General features: G+C 53.2%; 1 protein-coding gene across 1 annotated transcript; it reads left to right on the forward strand.

Annotated features, from left to right (window-relative positions):
* Positions 1-776: 776 nt before the first annotated feature.
* Positions 777-19,968, forward strand: LOC128902036 (AP-4 complex accessory subunit RUSC2-like). Its single transcript, XM_054184360.1, has 11 exons — positions 777-2,739; positions 5,217-6,005; positions 6,509-6,700; positions 7,909-8,052; positions 9,638-9,714; positions 11,751-11,925; positions 12,898-13,003; positions 14,069-14,115; positions 17,725-18,676; positions 19,290-19,463; positions 19,788-19,968. Exons 1-11 carry the CDS (start codon positions 777-779, stop codon positions 19,966-19,968), a joined length of 4,800 nt encoding a protein of 1,599 aa, XP_054040335.1.
* The last annotated feature ends 437 nt before the right edge of the window (positions 19,969-20,405 follow it).

Below are 20,405 nucleotides of genomic sequence, written 5' to 3' on the forward strand. Positions count from 1 at the left end.
CAAATCTGGCTGGTTCAGGAGCTTGTCAGATCTGGAAGGTGGGGTTCAACAGCAGGATTGTTGCAGCTGGGTCAGTTCAAGGTAGTAAGTAGCGAGATTTCAAGGCAAAAGGGATGCATGATGAGAACACCCTGGGGTGGGCTCGGGCAGCTGAACCAGGGGTGTTTTACTCAATATCTACCACTGGATCTGGAGGGAGAGAGGAGTGAGGAAGACCTGAGAAGGTTTTGGAGGTGTTTGTGGGAGCAGGGCTATGGGGGCCTGAGGCAGTGTCATGGTCAGTCTGACTTGGGTGCCTGGGAAGGTTATGGAACAGATCATCTTGAGTACCATCACGCGGCACATGCAAGACAGCAGGGTGATCAGGCCCAGTCAACATGGGTTCATGAAAGGCAGGTCCTGCTTGACTAACCTGATCTCCTTCTATTGCAAGGTGACCCGCTTGGTGGATGAGGGAAAGGCTGTGGATGTTGTTTACCTGGGGGGACATGTTTGTCCTACATTGTGCTTTCCCTGAAGAAGGAGAACTCGGGACCTTGTGCTCAGGTACTTGTGCTGACGAGGACCAGTCTGTTTAGGTCATGAAGTCTTCAGTCAAACCAATGATGCTTTAAATAGTCACTGCCTTTCCTGAGACGTGACTTCCTTTGTGTTTTTATCTCTCTCTAGGTATCTGAATTCCCCCATGAGAAGTGTCCTCCCAGCCTCTCATGCGCGCCCCTACCTGTCCATGGGTAGCACCAGCTTAACTGATGTCCTGAAGAGCGTTCCTCACCATGGATAGTTCACCCAAACTGGCTGGCGAGACACTGATTGTCCATCACATTCCCTTGGTGCATTGCCAGCTCCCTGATAGACAGTGCTGCTCTGTGAGCAAAAGGACCGACTCCTTCTGCCAGCCAGAGCTAGGCCTTACACAGACCTCTGCCCTTCTGGGCAGAAACCTTTCACAAACTGACTCCTTGGTGTACAGCAGCTTTCTCCAGGCCTCCGAAACCTCAGCAGAGGCCTCAGACAGCAAAGGCGGCAAAGCGAGGGACTTGATTGTCCGTAGTATCAGTAAGCAACATAACCCTTTCCTGCTGAATGAGGGTGAAGACCTCAGCATCTTTGGGGATGACTTGGGTCAAAAATCTTTCCACCTTCACAACTCCCTTGTGGCTGGAAAACCTCCCTTTCATCTGCATGAGTTGGCCTTGCCCCCTTTCCACCTCCATGACTCCAATCACATTGTGAAATCCTGGAACATGGCCAGCCAGTCCGGTGTGGTAGACGGGCAAGAGGACAAAATCAGCAGTGATGACGTCCAGAAGAGGAACAATGCAAACCAGTGCCACCAGGCCTCAGAATGCATGGAGCTGGATGAATGCAGCTGCCATTGTGGCAGCTTCTCCTTCGATGGTGGCAACCAGGAGTGGAACCAGAACACGGGTGAATCGCCGGGGAATCAGGATGCCCTGCACAGACAGACATGCAGCTGTTCCAGGTCAGAGCTCCAGCATTGTCACTGCTACAGTTCATCAAGTCAGTCCGAAGTGATTGACCAAAAGATGGGCTACATAAGTGACTCTTCCTGCAACAGCTCCGATGGAGTGCTGGTGAACTTCAGTGCTCTCTACAACAAAGTGAACGGCCATTCTCAATCTAACCTGAATTCAGCCAACCTGTCCTTTGACTCTTCCTTCTGCAGCCACTCAGACACAGGAGCTTTTTACTTGGATTTGCATTCATCGCCCACAGAATCCAAAATGTCTTGTGGGTCACATCACCCGGAGAGTTCGGGGAAGGTGTGTGGGTGTCAACACTCCTCCTCACCTGTCCTTGATGCTAACTGTAACTCCTGCCACCTCCACTGTGAGCCTTGTACTTTGGAGAGCTCAGATCTCACTGCCTGCTTCCGAAGCCAAGCACGGCTTGTTGTGGCTACTCAGAATTATTATAAGTTAGTCACGTGTGACTTGTCTTCCCAGTCATCCCCCAGCCCAGCAGGATCTTCCATAACTAGCTGCTCGGAAGACCATACCAAAGGTAGCCCAGCCCAGCCCACTGAATACTATCTGTTTAGAAGACCTGACCTGAGACAAGAAGAAAGTAATGTGGAGTGCAGTGAAGAGGAGGCAAAGGGAGAAGCCACCCAGAACATGATTAAGGGTCAGGTCTATGTGAATGTGTCACCACCTAACCTCAACACAAGCTGTCAGCGCTCCAGGAGCTATGATCAGAACCTGGATAGGAGTCCTAGCAGCAGGCTGGGCTCTTTGGAGCGCATGGTGAGCTGTCCAGTCAAGCTGAGTGAAAGTCCAGCAATACCCATCCAGAATTCCCCCCCAAAGCGAGTGACATCTTTTGCTGAACTGGCTAAAGGCAGGAAAAAGAACGGCACCCCCCTGCCACTCCAGTCCAGTGGCGATTCCTCCTTGGAGTTCTCACCTATCCCCGAGAATCAGCGAGATTGCCCAACCTTCCTTGAAGAGAGAGCTCGCCGCAGCCAGGGTCTTCCACCCATGCCCTTTGTCCACAGCCTGAAACAGAGCTGCGAGGGCTTCTGTTTGAATCACGCTTTTGGGGACAGCCAGGCTTTGTGTCCCACCAAAGACTCAGGCTCCAGTGAGACCGTCCCCAGTGGGCATGGGGAAGGTGAGCAAGCCTCTCTCTCCCTGCTGATGGAGGCAGATGCCAGCTTCTCAGGTAGCTCTGCCAGTGGCCACGGACAAAGAGACGTTAGAGCCCAAGCAGATGGTAAGGAGCCCAACTAGGCAGAATGGAGAAGTAAAAATAAAGTCTGCTTTTTGGGACATGAGGGGAGCAGCAGAGGAACCTGCATGGTGATGGGAGACCAGTGCCTGTGCAGTTTTGTTTCCTGGTCTGCCACTCCTTGGGACAAAGCCCTGCTGTGCTTATTTCAGACCCAGATCAGTGCAAGTGTCCTGTCCTTGTATTTCTAAAGCCTTTTGAGGTTTTGTGCAAACCTCTCATATTGTATAAGGGAGGTCATGGCATTAGCACTTAGGGTCTGTGCAGCTTGGAGAATTGTCTCCCTTCCAGGGCGTTGTACTCCCCCAGTCCATGAGAGCCACCTGCCTTTAGCTCCCAAGACAGAGATTTGAAGATGCTCAGCAGAGCCACGTTCCCAGCAGACGAAGGGAAGGGAACCGTTGAGGAGTTTTTAGCCTTTCGTCTTTGGAGCCACATGGGGCAGAGGTGGGGAGGGAAGAGGCATAGCCAGCAGTCTCCTCTCAGTGCAGGGTCAGGGAGCTCACACAGTCTCTGCCAGGACTTACAACATGAGTCCTGCAGAGATTAGAGAAGCTGTGTGTCTGCTGGAATATCCTGGCCATATCCTCCACAGAGCATTGGATTGCAGCAAAGGTTCCTCTGGAGGGTAATTGTCCCAGCTCCCTCTGCAGGAAAGTCTGTAATACATTAATTGCTTTCCACCTCGATATTGCCGTTACATGTCCTGGTGAGGAAGCTGCGTGACAGTCCCATCAGAGGTACGCGACCATTTCTCCAGCATAGCAGGAGACCTCCATCTCTGCCCTAGACAGTTCTTGTACCTGTTTCACAGGTAAGAGCCTATCTAAAATGGGGCTCTGACCAGACTGCTGTGGTAGATAGCCCCTAACATGCCAAGGACTTGACTGTCTCCATTTAATGCCCTGAAAATTTCTTGTGAGAGATAGGAAGAACATGTCATTCATTGCCATGGAAGGTGTGTGAGAGATTTTGGCCTTTGGAGCAAGAGGTTTTGGTGTATTGTCCTGTTTGTTTATTGAGCCTTGAATATGCACTCGGTGTGGGATGGCGGGGAAGGCAGGTCTCTGCTGGGAGAAGGCAGCTGTGGGAGCAGCCCTCTTGGTTTGCAGAGGGAGTGCTTGGAAGCAGCAAGAGCTGCTCAGGGAGTGGAAGGAGGGGGCAGGCAGGAGCTCTCAGGGCAATATATACCAGCAGTTCCTGCACCCCCTGCTGCGGTCCCTTCCTCTGCACTGTGGCAGCAAGACAGGCATTAGTGCTGTGTGGAAAGCTCCTGCTGCAGCTGGAGATAGAGGCAGAGCTGCCTCATGCCAGCTGAGAGCAGCATGACCCCTAGAGTGTCTGAGACCCTCTAGGGTCTAGCATGAAGGGGTCTGAGGGTCTAGAGGGTCTAGGGTCTGAGAAGGGACGAGAGGGAAAGCAAGACCTGCTAAAGACTAGCTATAGGGAGAGAGGCCTGGCACACCCCACAGGCAGAAAGTAACACCAGGGCTCTGCTTGGGATGGGTCCTTTGTCCCAGGATTTGCTGTGGGCTGGAGAAGTGGTGGGGAAGGCAAGCCAGAAGCTGCCATGCCATGCTGGGATGCGGTGTAGCGATCAGGGATCCCAGTCAGACCCGTGTGTGCATCCAGTGCTGTGTGTGTTGTGCACTGTGTGCACAGCGTGTCACGCTTCAGCTGTGTGCCTCAGGATATTGTGGCCCCACCAGGAGCTGCAGGCATGCATGTGTAGGAGATCACCCCAGCACATACCCTTAGGAAATCCCTGACAGTCATTTGCTGAAGCAGACCTGCCTTTTCCAGGGTTGGAAGCTGCTCTTATTCTGCTGTCAGCCTGATTCAGTTAGGAACGGCCTGCTTGGGTCTGGTACAGGCAGGGGGAAGAAGGGAGCTGTGTGCTCAGAGGGGGAACAGTTACAGGAGAAAGAGGAGGGAGGGAGAAGAGGAAGCAAGCGGCTTTTCCGACAGCACTGTGCAATGTGGGATGCAGAGCTGCGGTGCTATTGCATGTAATGCTTGTGCTCCGTTGGGTGAGTCGGGTTAAGAAATCTTTCTGTACCACAGTGCATTGGGCCATGTCTTTGTGGTACTGCCTGGATGGAGGCAGGCTGAGGGCAGGCGCTTGGGGCCATGGCTTGTGCTGTCCTGGGAGCAAGGGATGGGGAAAGGATGGGAATCTGGTGACCCTATCAGGAGAGAGAAGCCCCCAGTGCAGTGCCCTACTCTTACAGACAGCTGTCAACAGCTGGAAACTCTGCATTTGGGGCCACATGTCTTTACCCTGCCAGCTCATGATGTGTGTAACCCATTCAGACCTGAACTACTCTGCTTGTGTCCCTGGCCTCTAGCTCATCCTCTTCCCGCAGCTGAGAGCAGGGTCCCTTTTGCCTGTGATCTGATAGGCTGACGATGACTGTCCCTCTGCCCATCCTTACACTCTGTCCCCCTTTCTCTCCCTGAAGGTGGTGGCACAGACAGCAAACCTGTGGTACGCTACAGCAAGGACCAGCGTCCCACGACTCTGCCCATCCAGCCCTTTGCTTTCCAGCACCATTTCAGCAAGCCACCCAAGGCCCGTGCTCTGCACAGCCATTTTGCCTCCAGCCTTTCCCAACTCTACAACTTGTCCAGCAACTGGCCTTCCATCCAGCAGATCTCCTCCAATTCACGGTCCTCAGCCTCGGCCACCTCGGCAGAGCAGTCAGCATCAGCGGGGAGCCAAGCCCACAGCACGCTCCTGACCCAACGCTCAGTGGATGGAGCTGCCTCCTGCAATGGTGGCTGCATTAAGAAACCTGCCCCCGAGACAACCCGTCCATCCCCCCTGGGGAGTTACTCTCCTGCGCAATGCAACGTGCCTTTCTTTCAAAGCGTGGACTCCTCTTCCTCACCCACCACAGAGAGGTCTGGAGAAAGTCAGCCTCCCATGAGCAGATCCTGCCCCATCTCTGCCAGCCTCCTTCCTATGAGGCCTTCCCCTGCTGTCAGTGCCACGCAGCCCTCCCAAGCCAACAAAGCTGATGCCCTGAGGCAAAAGGAGAACCCCAAACCTGTTCCCAAGAAGGAGGCATCGCTGCAGCCAAGCCCACCACTCTCCGAGTACCGACTCCACAGTGAGTCCTTCCTGCCCCTCTCGGTGGACAGTATGCCCGTGAGCAGAGTGGGAGGCCATGCAGATCCCCACTGGAGGAGTGGCAGTGAGACCAGCAGCTCTGGTTCCCTCAGCAGCATGGGAATGCGGCCCCTCAGTGGTAGGTTCCCATCTGCCAGGACATGCTAGTCTGGAACATCTCCTGCTCCCTATAGTACCACCCTCCCTTATAGCTGCAGCCCGGGGCAAAATTGCATCTGGGTGCTGCAGCACCCAACAGCTCCCATCATCACTCTGCCTGCAAAAGAAAGTCGTATGCTAAGAGCATGTCTGTCCAGTCCTGACTTCTACACTGTGTCTCTGGAGAGGGCAGCATGGGGCTGCTGATCTTACAGCACCCCACACCAGGTGCTTGTACCCCAAACCTGCTCCCTCTTTGCCTGCAGCCATGAGGCTGCCCAGGCTCCTGCCCTGCTCTGCCAGGCTGTGGCCTCCACCTCCCTTCATGTATGTATGTGAACGTCCTGAAACGCTGCTGGACTTTTAACTAACTTGCTGTCTCTCTTTCTCTGTCCTTCCTCTTTCTCATCCTTTCTCTCTCTGTTTCTCCTCCATGTCCTCCTGTCTGCTCACATCCTCCTGTCTGGTGCTGCGGTGTTATAGCAAACCACCTCTCCCCCCAAGCGTTGAAGTGGCAGGAGTACAGGCGGAGGAACCCTCTGGGTCTGGACCGCGTTTCAGGGCTGCCCGGCTTAGCAGGCAGCCTAGACAAGAGGCAGCAAGAGCCCCGGCCGAACCCCATCTTTGAGCTTCCTGGCACGCTCAACACTAGCCATTTCCACTGCAAGCTGAACGGTGTGCACCACCTTTCTGCTGGGGGGGTCTTGGGAGATGACCTTGGGGCTCAGGTTCAGTATCTCAGCTATGCCTGGCTTCATCACTGCTCTGCCTGCTCTGCTCTGCATCTGCTCACAGTGGGGCTGAGGGGTACAAGACGAAGGTGAAAATTGCCTCACTGATGGGTACACCCTGTGTGGAGCCTCCCTTCTCCACAAGGTGAGAGTAGTCAGGTCCAGCTCTGGGCTGGATTGAAGGGGAAAGTGAATGGCCCAAGAGCCAGCTCAGACCTCAGCAAGTGCTCCTGGACTGTGTCCAGCTTGTAGTTCATGTCTCATACAGGAGTTGTGTCCCTTGGAGATCTCATGTCTGTGCCCCACAGTGTCTGCCCATCTGCCCCAACCCTGGCAGCATGCTAGGTGCTGGTCTGTAGCTCTCATGGGGCAGCTGGCAACACTGTAGGGCTCTGTCTTCTCCATGCTCTGCCCTTAAGGTCTTCTCTGTCCTCCAAAACCTGTGTAGGAAGGGCTGAGAGTGGCAGGCTGCTTTTGGCTGAACCTTTGAGAGTCCTCCAGGAGGAGCAGAGGGGTCTGTCTGTGGGAAGGAGAGCATTCTTGAGGCCAGCCCCAAGTCATGGAGTGAATTCCCCAAAACTCTACACCTCACTGCCAACCCAAACAGTTTCTTCATACCTCTTTCACGGGAAGATGCCTAGCCCAGAGCTGGGGAATGAACCAGATGGAAATCGAGCACATGAAAGAGCTCCTGCAAAAGTCACCCCTTGAAAATAGAGACCATCTCAGGGGATAGGCAGAAAGCATGTAGTTTGTTGCCTGTGGATGCCTGTGTGTGACAAGTAGGGATTCTCTCTGTGCTCTACTTTTGACCCCACTTGCTGGGGCTATCTGCACAGCAGCCCTGAGAGTCTGGTGCAGCGAGGTTTTCCTTAGCACCAGCTCATGAGGGTGAACCTTTCACAGTATCTTCCAGTGCCCATGGGCCCCCAGTCAAGCTGGAGCCAGATGATGGGTGGGCTGCGGGGTTGAACTCTACAGGCTCATGTTGCAAACCATTGCTGGAAGAGTAACAAGCCTTGCTGTCTTGGACAGGCTGGTGTGAGGACTCCTGCTGGTGCAGGTTGCTTCTGGGAAAAGCAAACAATGTGGGAGAGGCTTTGGTATAAGGGCTTGGGGCTGATCCTTCTCCTCCCTGTCTTGGCCCTGCAGGGCAGTCTATGAGGCAACTACAGCTTACCTACACTGACTTCTTCCCTGACTACTTCTCACTAGCAGAGAACCCCCCTGCTGAGTTCTGCCTCTCCCCAGATGGCAACACAGAGTCCATCTCCATCGACCTGCTGCAGAAGAAGGGTGAGTCCGTGCGTCTCATGTCAGTGGAGGAGGGTGTGGCATAGCACAGCATAAGGCAAATAGTGCTTCTCTCTGTCTCATCTCTGTAGACGTAATGGTTTCTTTCCTTGCCCTTCTCTGCGTAGCATCGTAACTACACGTCCCCCTGGACTGATGTCTGTTTCCACGGCAGGTTCTTGTGTTCTCTGCACCATGCCACGTGCCAGAGTATGTTTGAGTTGCTTGTCCCAGGAAGTATGATTAGAAAGGATCTTAAGTCCACAAGAAAGGGCAGAGAGAGCAGGCAGGCACAGGAGTATGACCCTGAGGCAGGGCATGCTGCCACCCCTGTCTCAGTATACATGGGTAGATCTGTGAATCTGTGTGATGTTGCAGATGTGCTAGCCTGAGATTTTGTAATTTAGGTAAAAGGTCTGTTGGGTCCTCCATGGTAAAGTGTTTATGTAAAAGGGCGGGAGAAAGGATTCCAAAGCAGGACAAGATATGGCTGTGATGAGACCCATGGTAGAGGCAAGCTTTGGGGACTGGGTTGTTGACAGCTGTCTCGGTATCATGTCAGAGGCAAGGGATGTGCAGAAAGGTTCCCATGCCTTTGCCAGCTATGTGTTGGTGATTACCAGATGGCAGCCTTCTCCTCTATTCCACTTTTGTTCTTGCATCATACCGATGCAGATGTCAGCTTACCCACCACTGGCTTGTTACTGAAAGTCATTACATAGTTTCACAGAATCACAGAATCAGAGAATGGTAGGGGTTGGAAGGGACCTCTGGAGATCATCTAGACCAACCCCCCTGCCAGAGCAGGGTCACCCAGAGCAGGTGGCACAGGAACGCGTCCAGGCGGGTTTTGAATGTCTCCAGAGTTGGAGACTCCACCACCTCTCTGGGCAGCCTGTGCCAGGGCTCTGCCACCCTCAAAGTAAAGAAGTGCCTCCTCATGTTGGGATGGAACTTCCTATGTTCAAGTTTGTGCCCGTTACCCCTTGTCCTGTCACTGGGCACCACTGAGAAGAGCCTGGCCCCATCCTCCTGACACCCACCCTTTCAGTATTTATGAGCGTTGATAAGGTCCCCCCTCAGCCGTCTTTTTTCCAGACTGAAGAGACCCAAGTCCCTCAGCCTTTCTTCATAAGAGAGGTGCTCCAGTCCCCTCAGCATCCTGGTAGCCCTTGATGTTTGCCAAATGCATGGCTTCTGCCATGCCACCCTGTAAGATAAAAGCAGCTAAAGACTCATTGCCTCAGACCCCATCTCTGCTCCCTCAAGGGATGGTGCGTGGAGGTGATGGTCCATGTCCCTTGGGAACACTGACAGGGTGTCTTACGCTTCAGCCACTTCTAAAGGTTGTCATACTGTTGGGCTGATATGTGAGTGTTGGAACCAGAAGGGATAGATTTGGTGAGGAGTTAGGAGGGGTTCTGCATGCTTTTGGCAGAGACTCGACATGAGCTGATCATGTTGCCAGAGAAGGCATGTGTGCTGACATGGGCTTGAAATGCCCTGCCCGATTTCTTCATGAAGTGTTTGGTCAGGGTCTGTCCTAGAAGCCCCTCAGGCAGCTCTTTGACTCTGTCTTTCCCTCTAGGTCTGGTGAAGGCAATCAACACTGCTGTTGACCTGATTGTGGCTCACTTTGGAACCAGCAGGGATCCAGGGGTGAAGGTAAATCTTGCTTTCAGTATGGCTTCTCAACATCATGAGTGACATGGAGAGGATGGAGAAAGATTGCCTCTCCATTCTCTTCCAGTTAAAAAACTACAGGGTATCCAATGAAGCTAGTAGTACCAAGAACAAAACAAACAAAGGCAATGGTACATCATGCAGTAGATAGTAAATCTGTGACAATTCTTGCTGTATGATGCTGGGCGTGCTAAAAGGTTATGTGAATTTAAGGGAAGATCAGAAAAATACAGGGAAGAGAAATTCATTGAGTCAACTAAACACATAGGAATCATGTCCAGCTTAGGTAGTCTCTGAGTTGAAAGTAGTTGTAGGCTGGGAGAGTATTAAGGGGAATTATTATGTATGTTTGCTTTGGTTTGACTCTTTCTTATGTACTTTCTCATGGCTCTTTATAAGAGAGAATATCAGGCCAGCTCAGGCCAACTGGACTTCTGGTCTGATGCAGTACACCAGCTCTTTTTTCTCATATAGCGGAGAGCTGTGTTTCCCTCCTCCACCCATCCAGCAATTCTGTTCTGGCACTGATGCCAGGGCACAGCGCAGTGTCCCCAGTCCCTTGATGTCTCACAGGGCTCCATAATGATAAAAAAGTGCATCAGTCATTGCCCATCTGGGGCAGTTGGGCTTCCCCTATAGCCCTTAACACGAACCCACTAGCTTCAGAGTTCATCAAGGTTTCCCATGGGGTTGGCTGTCTTTGGCCTGTGCTCCCCTCATCTCCCATTTTTGGGGAGAGCAGGCAGAGCAAGCTCACTTCTGTTTGCACCAGCCAGTGTTTGCAGTCCTGTGACACTCAGCATCTTTGTGGTGCCTCCTCTCAAAGCTGAATGCTCTGCTTCAGTCGCAGGGACTCTGGGGCAGCAATGTGACACCATTTGGACATGACAACTGCCCTGGAGTGCCATCCCCAAGGAGAAACCTGACTGGGACAGATTCCAAGCCCATTCAATCTTATCTCAGAGCCCAGGGTAATTTGCCCCTAATTACAATTGTTGCTGATGCAGAGATTGCTGTGCAGCATAACTGGAGCTGTTTGGATTTCCACAGCTTTTGAAAGCTTCACCGTGAGTTTCCTGTTGGTTTGGGGAATAATCGCAACATTCCCCCATTACTTTACTTGCCAGACAGCACTGTGGTTTTGATCTGGGATTTCATTATGTGTCAGTGTGCCAAGGGCTGAGCATTCACCTGTCAAAAGGCAGCACCTGTCCCTGATGCTCCCAAAGCTCAATGAATCTGGCAGGATTATTCCTGACCCAGAAGTTCAAGTCTCAGTTCAGGACCTTCGTGGACCTGTGCCAACTGGCCAGTGTAATTCCAGCTCAGCTGGTAAAATCTGTGCCCTGAACACAACTGCCTGGGACCACTGACGTGATGTGCAAGATCTGGGGCTGACCCTTTTGGATAGACCCCTTGGCAGCTCAAGGACTGTATGCAGCAGAATATGTCCCTGCTCTGTTGATGCTGGGCTCTTACATGCTTCCTCACCTCAACCTGGGCTCTGTCCATCCATTTTGCCCTCGCCCTGTTTATTTATAGTAATTCCTAGGAATCATAGCTCAGCATGTCACTGAGTTAAGTACCCTCGGTACTGGAAGTTCCTATGTCGCTTGCTGCTTCCTACTTCAAAAATAGCAACAAGAAAATCTACAGCAGCAGAAAAAGCTCCTACTCTCTTCTTCCTCCAGCAGGAAAGCCTTGTTATACCCTTAGGGAGAACTGGGCATCCCTTCTAACTGGGATATCCTCTTCTCAAGCTGGGATATTCTTTTCCCAAGCTGTTGCCTCATCCCAGCCTGGGGCAGACCTTGCAGGGAGCAACCCAGAATTGGTGTATGAGGCAGCAAGGGTGAAGGGGAAGAGCCTGCCTGTTCAAGGAGCTGCTGAGCATCATTGTAGCCTGGATATTGCCTGCTGGGTATCTGTAGTAGGCAAGTGGGACTGGACTGTTCGCATGCGTCCGTACCTTATAGAGCAGTTACTCAACCCTCTCCCTGTTGCCTGTTCTCCCTTAGGCCAAACTTGGGAATAGCTCCGTGAGCCCCAACGTGGGGCATCTCATCCTGAAATACCTGTGCCCTGCTGTCCAGGACATCCTGAGTGACGGGCTCAAGGCTTATGTCCTGGACATGATCATTGGTCAGAGGAGAAACATCCCCTGGAGCGTGGTGGAGGCATCCACCCAGCTAGGTATGGAGGGTGTGCAGCGATGCCCATTGCTCTGCGGTACTCCTGTGTTGTGGCTGGGAGGTGCTAGGAAGGTTGACTATAAGGATGGGGATGCAGAATAATACCTGTCTCCCTGTGCGGAACAAGGTGCACCTTGACCTGCTCTTGCAAGGTGGGAGAGCCACTGCTCTATTCTGTCCAAATATTTATTGTCATTTTTCCTGAAATTTCTAAATTGTCCTATAACAGACCCTAGCAATGAAAAAAAAAAAAAAAGACAGAAATAAACCCTACAAGAATGCCCTTTTCCCTCCTCTAAGTTTCCAGGGTGTTTCTAGACCTTCATCTTTAGTCCTGCACAGCTACGGTATAAGGCAGAACTGTGCTCTAGCCTGGTCTGTAAGAAAATTTGCACACACGGCTCATTTGGCTCAAGCATGCCCGCATCACCTGCACCCTCTGCTAGTACCAGTCTGCACCCTGGATTGTGGCAGTGGCTACCATCCAGGAGAACTCCTTTCTGAGGTTACAGATGGCAGGGCCACACTGATTTCTGCATCATGAAGAGCTTACATCCAGGGCTGGGAAGCCTCCTAGCCTGTTTGTGGCAAACCTCCAACTCTGGGGTTATCTCTGTGATTGCAGATACCCCAAATTATAACCACTCACCATAATATTCTGTTTACCTGCTGATTTTGAGCTGAAGGCCGTGATTGTCCCTGAAGTGTGGGAGACAGGTCTCTGGGGTACTTTCATCCATTGAAACTCTCCCAAAGTTTTGGAGTGGCAGTTTGGGACAGACCACAACTTCACCCCTTGTGAAGTCTAACTGTTGGGATGGAGCGAGCTCATCTTGATGATTGGTGGAGGGGCAATGCACATATGGGCATGGGCACCCAGCCAACTTCTGTCTTTGCCTTGATGCTCCTTCCCGTGATGCCGTTTTGGCTTTGCTGACCACAACTAATCTCAACATTTCACTTCTCTCCATAGGCCCCTCTACCAAGTTGCTGCACAGCCTAAATAGCAAGATCAGCCAGTACACAGAGCTCACCAACCACACCATGAGGTTCAATGCATTCATCTTTGGCCTCCTCAAGTAAGCAGGCTCCCCGGGCTGACTGCATGTCACTGTCCAGGGCTGGCAGCAGGTGCTGGTCCTTGACTGCAAGCAGGCACAGTTGCCAATGAAAAGACTTAAGGAACCTGGGAAGCCACTCCCCAGCTGTGGGTGAGGGAAGGAAGAAGCTGTGAGCCTCAGGGAACTCCAGAAGGATCAAAACCTACCCCTACCAGGCCAGAACTGAGAAGGGCTGGCTGTAGCCCACTGAAGAACATTGTCAGCTTGTTTTAGCCCCAAAACATTAGGAGGGAAGAGTCTGTCTGTCAGGGTTCATATAGGGATAGACATAACATATGCATAAATTACTCCTGAAAATCCCTGCTTAAATCACTGCTTCCTGGAGCTGCAGTGAATCCCAGTGCATGAGGCTTTGAAGGAGTCCTGGTTCAGGACTCAAGGCTGACCCTCCCAGATTGGATAAGGAGTGTGCACACTACACTCTGTGTTGAACAGAAGGCGGCCGCGATAAAGGGATGAATGGTGTTAGGATGGTATTTCCCTTCTCCTCTCCGGCGGTCAGCAAGAGCTCTGACAGTGGCAACAGAGTCCCCAATATCCCCAAATGTTGGGGGACCCCTACAAGCAGGAGCAAGCTCTGCCCTGCTCTCCCCACCCAGGATGGCTCAGCTCTCCCCTGCTGGCACAGGTTACCAGCATATTTTGGGCCAAGCCTGCAGCAATGGTCTCATGTTTGTAGATGATTTACCTCTCATGAGCCCTTCTCAGCAAAGCTAAGCTCTGCCAAGAGCATAGGAGCTAAATGGTGAGGAAACTGGATGGAAACATGGTTGTTAGGGGTTATGGTTATACAGTGCCTCATGTAAAGCAAACTGGCTCTGTGACAGGCTGGCCGGCTGTGGTCAGTGCATGCTGATGGAAGTGAACGACTGTCCTTTCACTAGGTCTTGAGGTTCACAGGGATATGCTGTGTAAATGCCCTTTTCCAGCCACGCTGCTTCTTCTTGTAGAACAGCTAGGATGAAGGGAGTGAATTGATTTTCACTTTTTCTTTCCTTCCCTGCTTGTTTTCCCTTCCTGCAGTATCCGGTCCTTGGAGTTCTGGTTCAACCACCTCTACGACCATGAAGGTAAGAGCCTAAGGGCTGCGGGCTGCAGTGGGGGCCAAATTCTGCACAATATAGAGCACAGATCTAAGCTCTGAGGCACGCATGTCTCTTGTTGGTCTCTCAGCCTAGGCTGCTCCCCTCTGCTCCCAATGTACGTGTTGCTGGAGGGCTGCTCAGCTAAAGGGAGTGAGGTGGAAGTCAAAGCTCCGTGCAGCTCCCTCCACCTGAGCTGTGGCGAGCCTGGCCAGCCATGTCCTTCCCAGCTGCAGCTAGTACCCAAGGTTATCACCCCCAATGCAGATCCTTGAACCTACCTGCAGGAGACCAGATCCAACCCTCCTCAAATTTCTGCATTCCCTGCCCAGTGCCTGAGAGCTTCATCTGTCTGGAGGTGCGCACACTTAGCTGAAACCCTTCAAGCATGGGAAATGGAAATGAAAACCTTCTGACAAATTAAAAGCAGATTTTACTGGATGTACCTGTTTTTTTCAACTAGAAATGTTTCTGGAATGTACAGATAACCCAGCAGCAATGGCCAAGCTGCCAGATGCTTAGAAGCAGCATGACTAAGTGTTAAGTGCACAGTGAGACAGACACCCTTGACCTGCTGGATCCTTTGGGAGTGCTTCTGGCTCAGCCTGTGCTCAGCCCAGGGCCCCATGCACTGCAAGAAGTCCAGCCCAGTATCTTCTGGCAGGTTTGGGGGCTGACAGCAGACATTTCTCGGGTCTGTGTGTGCAGTCAGCACTTCTCTCTGGAGCGGACAGGAAAATAGACTTGCCTTTGTACTGAGCAGTGTGGCAAGAGAAAGCACCCTGTTTTTCTGGAGCAGAAGACAACCATCTGTTTCAAGCCATCATTAAGAGCTGGAAGTGTGAGCAATAGCTAGGGCTGTCAGGATGCAGAAGGCTAGGCAAAGGGGTTGGAGATAAGGTGCAAGTCCTGTCTATGGTGTAAGATTGTTATCTCACTGGAGCCAAACGGCCACAAATCCTGTTCCAAACTCTCTCCCTGGGAGTGAGACCTGACAACAAAGCTGGTGGGGGAGGGCACTGCAGATGTGGTCAAATTAAGTGAAAGATGAATGCTGCAGGTAGAAATGCTAGTTCATTTTGTTAGGATCCACAGTTCAGCCCAGCCAGATCCCTGGAAAGACTGTAACCTGCAGGAGCAGGCTGTCCCCATGTCCCCATGTGCCGAAAAACAAGCCATTGGGGAAAAAGACCGGCCTGGCTGAACAGAGAGCTATGGATACAACTCAGGGAAAAAAGGAGAGTTTATGGCCTTTGGAAGAAGGGGCAGGTCACTCAGGAAGGCTACAAAGATGTTGTGAGGCTATGAAGGGAAAAAATTAGAAGGGCCAAAGCCCAACTAGAACTTAACCTGGCTTTGGATGTTAAGAACAATAAAAAGAGCTTCTATAAATATATTAGTAATAAAAGGAGGACTGAGGAGAATCTCCATCCTTTATCAGATGAAGGCGGTAACATGGTGACAAAGGATGAGGACAAGGCTGAGGTACTTAATGCCGCTTTGCCTCAGACTTTAGTAGTAGAGTCGGTTGTTCCCTGAGTACCCAGCCCCCTGAGCTAGCAGATAGGGGCGGGGAGCAGAATGAAGCCCCCATAATCCAGAGGGAGATGGTGAGGGACCTGCTCCAACACCTGGACGTACACAAGTCTATGGGGCCAGATGGGATCCACCAAAGGGTACTGAGGGAGCTGGCGGAAGTGCTCACCGAGCCACTTTTCATCATTTACCAGCAGTCCTGGCAAACCGGGGAGGTCCCAGTTGACTGGCGTCTAGCAAGTGTGACGCCCATCCACAAGAAGGGCCGCAAGGAGGATCGGGGGAACTACAGGCCTGTCAGCCTGACCTCGGTGCCTGGGAAGGTCATGGAACAGATCATCCTGAGTGCCATCACACGGCACATGCAGGACAACCAGGCGATCAGGCCCAGTCAGCATGGGTTCATGAAAGGCAGGTCCTGCTTGACAAACCTGATCTCCTTCTATGACAGGGTGACCCGCTTGGTGGATGAGGGAAAGGCCGTGGATGTTGTTTGCCTGGACTTTAGTAAGGCCTTTGACACGGTTTCCCACAGCGTCCTCCTGGAGAAACTGGCTGCCCATGGCTTGGATGGGAGTACTCTTTGCTGGGTTAAAAACTGGCTGGAGGGCCGGGCCCAGAGAGTGGTGGTGAATGGAGTCCAATCCAGTTGGCGGCCAGTCACGAGCGGTGTTCCCCAGGGCTCGGTATTGGGGCTGGTTCTCTTTAATATCTTTATCAATGATCTGGAGGAGGGGATCGAGTGCACCCTCAGTAAGTTTGCAGACGACACCAAGTTGGGTGGGAGTGTTGATCTGCTTGAGGGCAGGAAGGCTTTGCAGAGGGATCTGGACAGGCTGGATCGATGGGCCGAGGCCAATGGTATGAGGTTCAACATGGCCAAGTGCCGGGTCCTGCACTTGGGTCGCAACAACCCCATGCAGCGCTACAGGCTTGGGGCAGAGTGGCTGGAGAGCTGCCCGGCAGAAAAGGACCTGGGGGCGTTGGTTGACTGCCGGCTGACTATGAGCCAGCAGTGTGCCCAGGTGGCCGAGAAGGCCGACAGCATCCTGGCCTGTATCAGGAAGAGCATGGTGAGTTGGACTAGGGAAGTGATTGTCTCCCCGTACTGGGCACTGGTGAGGCCCCACCTCGAGTACTGTGTCCAGTTTTGGACCCCTCACCGCAAAAAAGACCTTGAGGTGCTGGAGCGGGTCCAGAGAAGGGCAACGAAGCTCGTGAGGGGTCTGGAGAACAAGCCTTATGAGGAGCGGCTGAAGGAGCTGGGGGTGTTCAGCCTGGAGAAGAGGAGGCTGAGGGGAGACCTTCTCGCTCTCTACAACTACCTGAAAGGAGGGTGTAGAGAGGTGGGGGTTGGTCTCTCCTCCCAAGGAACAGGCAATAGGACAAGAGGAAACGGCCTCAAGTTGCACCAGGGGAGGTTTAGACTGGATATTAGGAAAAATTTTGACACTGAAAGGGTTATCAAGCATTGGAACAGGCTGCCCAGGGAAGTGGTTGAGGCACCATCCCTGGAGATATTTATAAGACGGGTAGACATAGTGCTTAGAGATATGGTTTAGTGCTGGTTTTTGTCAGTGTTAGGTTGATGGTTGGACTAGATGATCTGAAAGGTCCCTTCCAACCTAGGCAATTCTATGATTCTATGTATTCAGCTGTCCTCGACACCTTTCTCTCTGCAGGGGACTGGTACTGGCCAGATTTGCAGCTCTTGTTCATCTCCAGGAGGTGGGGAAGAGAATCTTAATGTGTGCCAACCCTCTTTGATGCTCTTTATTTGCACCCTACTCACATGGCATTTGTGGCAGAGGTCATCCTGGTGGACAGTCTGACAGGCAGGTCCTGGCTGCAGGCATGACTGGAAGCAGGACCTGGGCCAGTTTGTCCAGAGCTCACAGAACATCTGGTGCTCCCTGACCCAGTGCTGAGCCTCACACTGCAGCCACAGCTGTGACCAAAAACTATTGTCCAACTCCTTTCCCCATAGCTTCAGCAGCTTCTTGGCGGCTTGACAAAGGTGGCAAGGGCCTTTCATCTAATTAAATGTCTCTTGCCCTACAGATATCATCCTGTCACACTACCAGCCGATAGGCTTCTTGTGCCTGTCTCATAGTGTGTGTCAGCCTCTTTTTGAGGAGCTCCTGCTCCTGCTCCAGCCTCTCTCCCTGCTACCCTTCAACCTAGACCTCCTTTTTGAGCATCACCTGATGCAAATGGGCAAAGAGCAGCAGCAGCAAAAGGAGCTGCTGCGTGTGAAGCAGGACCTGCTGCTTTCCACACACTCCACCCCGCAGCTAATGCGGACACGGGGCAGCAGTGAGGATCCTTACGACTGCAGCACTGCCCCTGAAGCATGCAAAGTGGGTGCCAGAGATGATGACATCTCACCAGGCCACAGCCCCCAGCAAGCTGCGAGTGAGAGGGTCAAGGGGGTGGGGGCTCCCAACAGGGAGGAAGAGCGGAGGAAGGTGCGAGAGAGCACGTGGGAGGAGAAGGACAAGCAAACAGGCTGGTGGTACCAGCTCATGCAGAGCTCTCAGATTTACATCGAGGGCTCGTCTGAAGTCTCGAAGTTCATCTGCTATGAGAAGAAGAAGGCAGCTTTGAATGCTGTGCCCAGGTCAGCAGAGACCCGCAAGGCACCACCCCCCCGCGAAGGGGTGGTGGAGGGTGCAGAGGCTGAGTGTACCTTGGAGGAGAGGCCCAAGGCTGCCAGCAAGCCAAGTCCTAAAGCTGCGGAAGAGCCCTTGGAAAAGCCCCAGCAGGTACCCATCGGCGAAGAGGTGAAAGAATGGAGCAGGCCCTTCTGGATGGGCAGCCCCCCAGACTCAGTGCTTACAGAGCTGAAGCACAGCAAGGAAAAGGAGACTGGGACTCAGCAAAGAGTGGGAGTAGCAGTAGCAGCCCCCCAGGAGGAGAGCAGCATCAGTGCATCAAAGGGCAGCCAGCCCATCGAGTGGGGACACTTGTTTGGGTCCAGGAAGGTGCAAAAAGAGCCCAGGCAGCCTAACAGGTAAGGATGGGGCCGGGGAGGGCTGGTTAACCTGGGGTTGCAGCAGTGCAGGTGGAAGTCAGGTCAATAGCCGACCACTGGGCTACACCATGGTGGTACATCAGAGGCAATGTGTGAACAGAGAGATCTGTCACCCCTGCCCAGCCCTGCCTGCCTGCTCACACCACCGTTTCCCTCCTCAACTCCTACCCTTGCTCAATCTTCTGCCTGAGCTCTACCACTGCCTTGGCTCCTAAGCCCCCTCTCCACAGGAAGGGCCCCTGCTGCACTGCCCCCATCCCTCCCAAAAACACGTACTAAGTGAGAGCAAAACATGGAGCCATCCCCGTTGCTCACAACGGGTGAGGAGGAGGCGTGAAGTTGCCCCGTGTGGCTGGGCCCTCCCCGCATTGCCTCTCCATCTGTACCCTTCTTGCTTGTATGGCCACTGGAAATGTCCTTCCCAGTCTAGGCCACGGTGTGTCTGCAGGATGCTGAGACCTCCCTGCCAGGAGACAGTGCACTTTGTGCATGGATCCAGACCTCTAAGGCATGACCTTGCCATGAGAGCAGCTGCTTCTTGCCCCCCGGGTACACTTCCCTGCCACTACCTGCTTCTATCTCCTTCTTGCAGGTTGCCCTCCGGCTGGCTGAGCTTGGACAAGTCCATGTTCCAGCTGGTGGCCCAGATGGTCGGAGCAAGCATGTGGCAAGAAGCAGTCCCTGAGCCAGAGCCCCCCCGGCCAGAGCCACCTGAAGTGCCCCCCGAGGCATGGCCAGCCTGGGGCCTGTCTGCCCACCCTCCCTGGTGAGCGGTGCCACGTGGCCGTCCTGCAAGTGCTGGGACATGGTGGGTTGGGGTTGGCACGGCTCTGCCTGTTGCGGTTCACCTGGTCCCCTTTGTACTCATGGACCAGGAGACGAATCAGGGCAGTGACACAGCTTGTGCATCCGTCCACCCCAACTCTGCAATCTGTAGGCAATGGGGAGCTGGGGGGCAGTTGAGATCCTGGCTGGGGAGGGAGGCAGGGGGTGTTTTCCTCGCTCCTCTGTGCCTGTGGTGGTCCCTGGGCTTCAATGGAGTGTGTGTGCTGTGGCAAGTTAACCCTTCCTCCCCTCCCTCTGCCTGCAGTGAAGTGAAAGCTCTTTGCCATCACATTTCCACCGAGGCAGGACAGCTGAGCTTCAACAAGGGGGACATCCTGCAGGTCATCTCCAAGGTGGATGGTGACTGGCTGCAGTGCAGCCTCGACTCCAAGAAGGGACTGGTGCCCATCATGTACGTCACCCACCTGGAGGACGAGGACTATTGACGTGGCTGGGAGGCCAAACACAGTACCGTGAGCTGCTGAGGCTCATCTGGGGAAGCCCACCCTGCCAGAGAAACAGACACAGCTTCTTGCTAGTTTCTTACCATTACAGAATGCAGTAACCGTAGGTGGTTCCTTCTTGCTCCTCCTTGTGCAGCTGCCAAAGGCTGACTTGTCCCCTGGGGCCTTCTGCAAGCCACACCAGGGACCGTCTGAGCCCCCTCCACTCCATGCCATCTCCAGCACCTGTAGGCCATAGACTCGTACACAGCAGGAACCCAAGAAGCTCCTGCCAGGGCAGTGCTGCCCCACTGCATGGCTCAGTTTCATGCTGGAGGGTGCAGGATGCTGGCCATCCCCTCCCCAGGGATGGCAGTGCAGTCTGCAGCCTTCAGCATCCCTGGCATCATCAGCCGCAGGGGTGGAAAGGAGCACCATGT

This window comes from Rissa tridactyla, chromosome W (assembly GCF_028500815.1).
Source record: "Rissa tridactyla isolate bRisTri1 chromosome W, bRisTri1.patW.cur.20221130, whole genome shotgun sequence".
Taxonomy (NCBI): domain Eukaryota; kingdom Metazoa; phylum Chordata; class Aves; order Charadriiformes; family Laridae; genus Rissa; species Rissa tridactyla.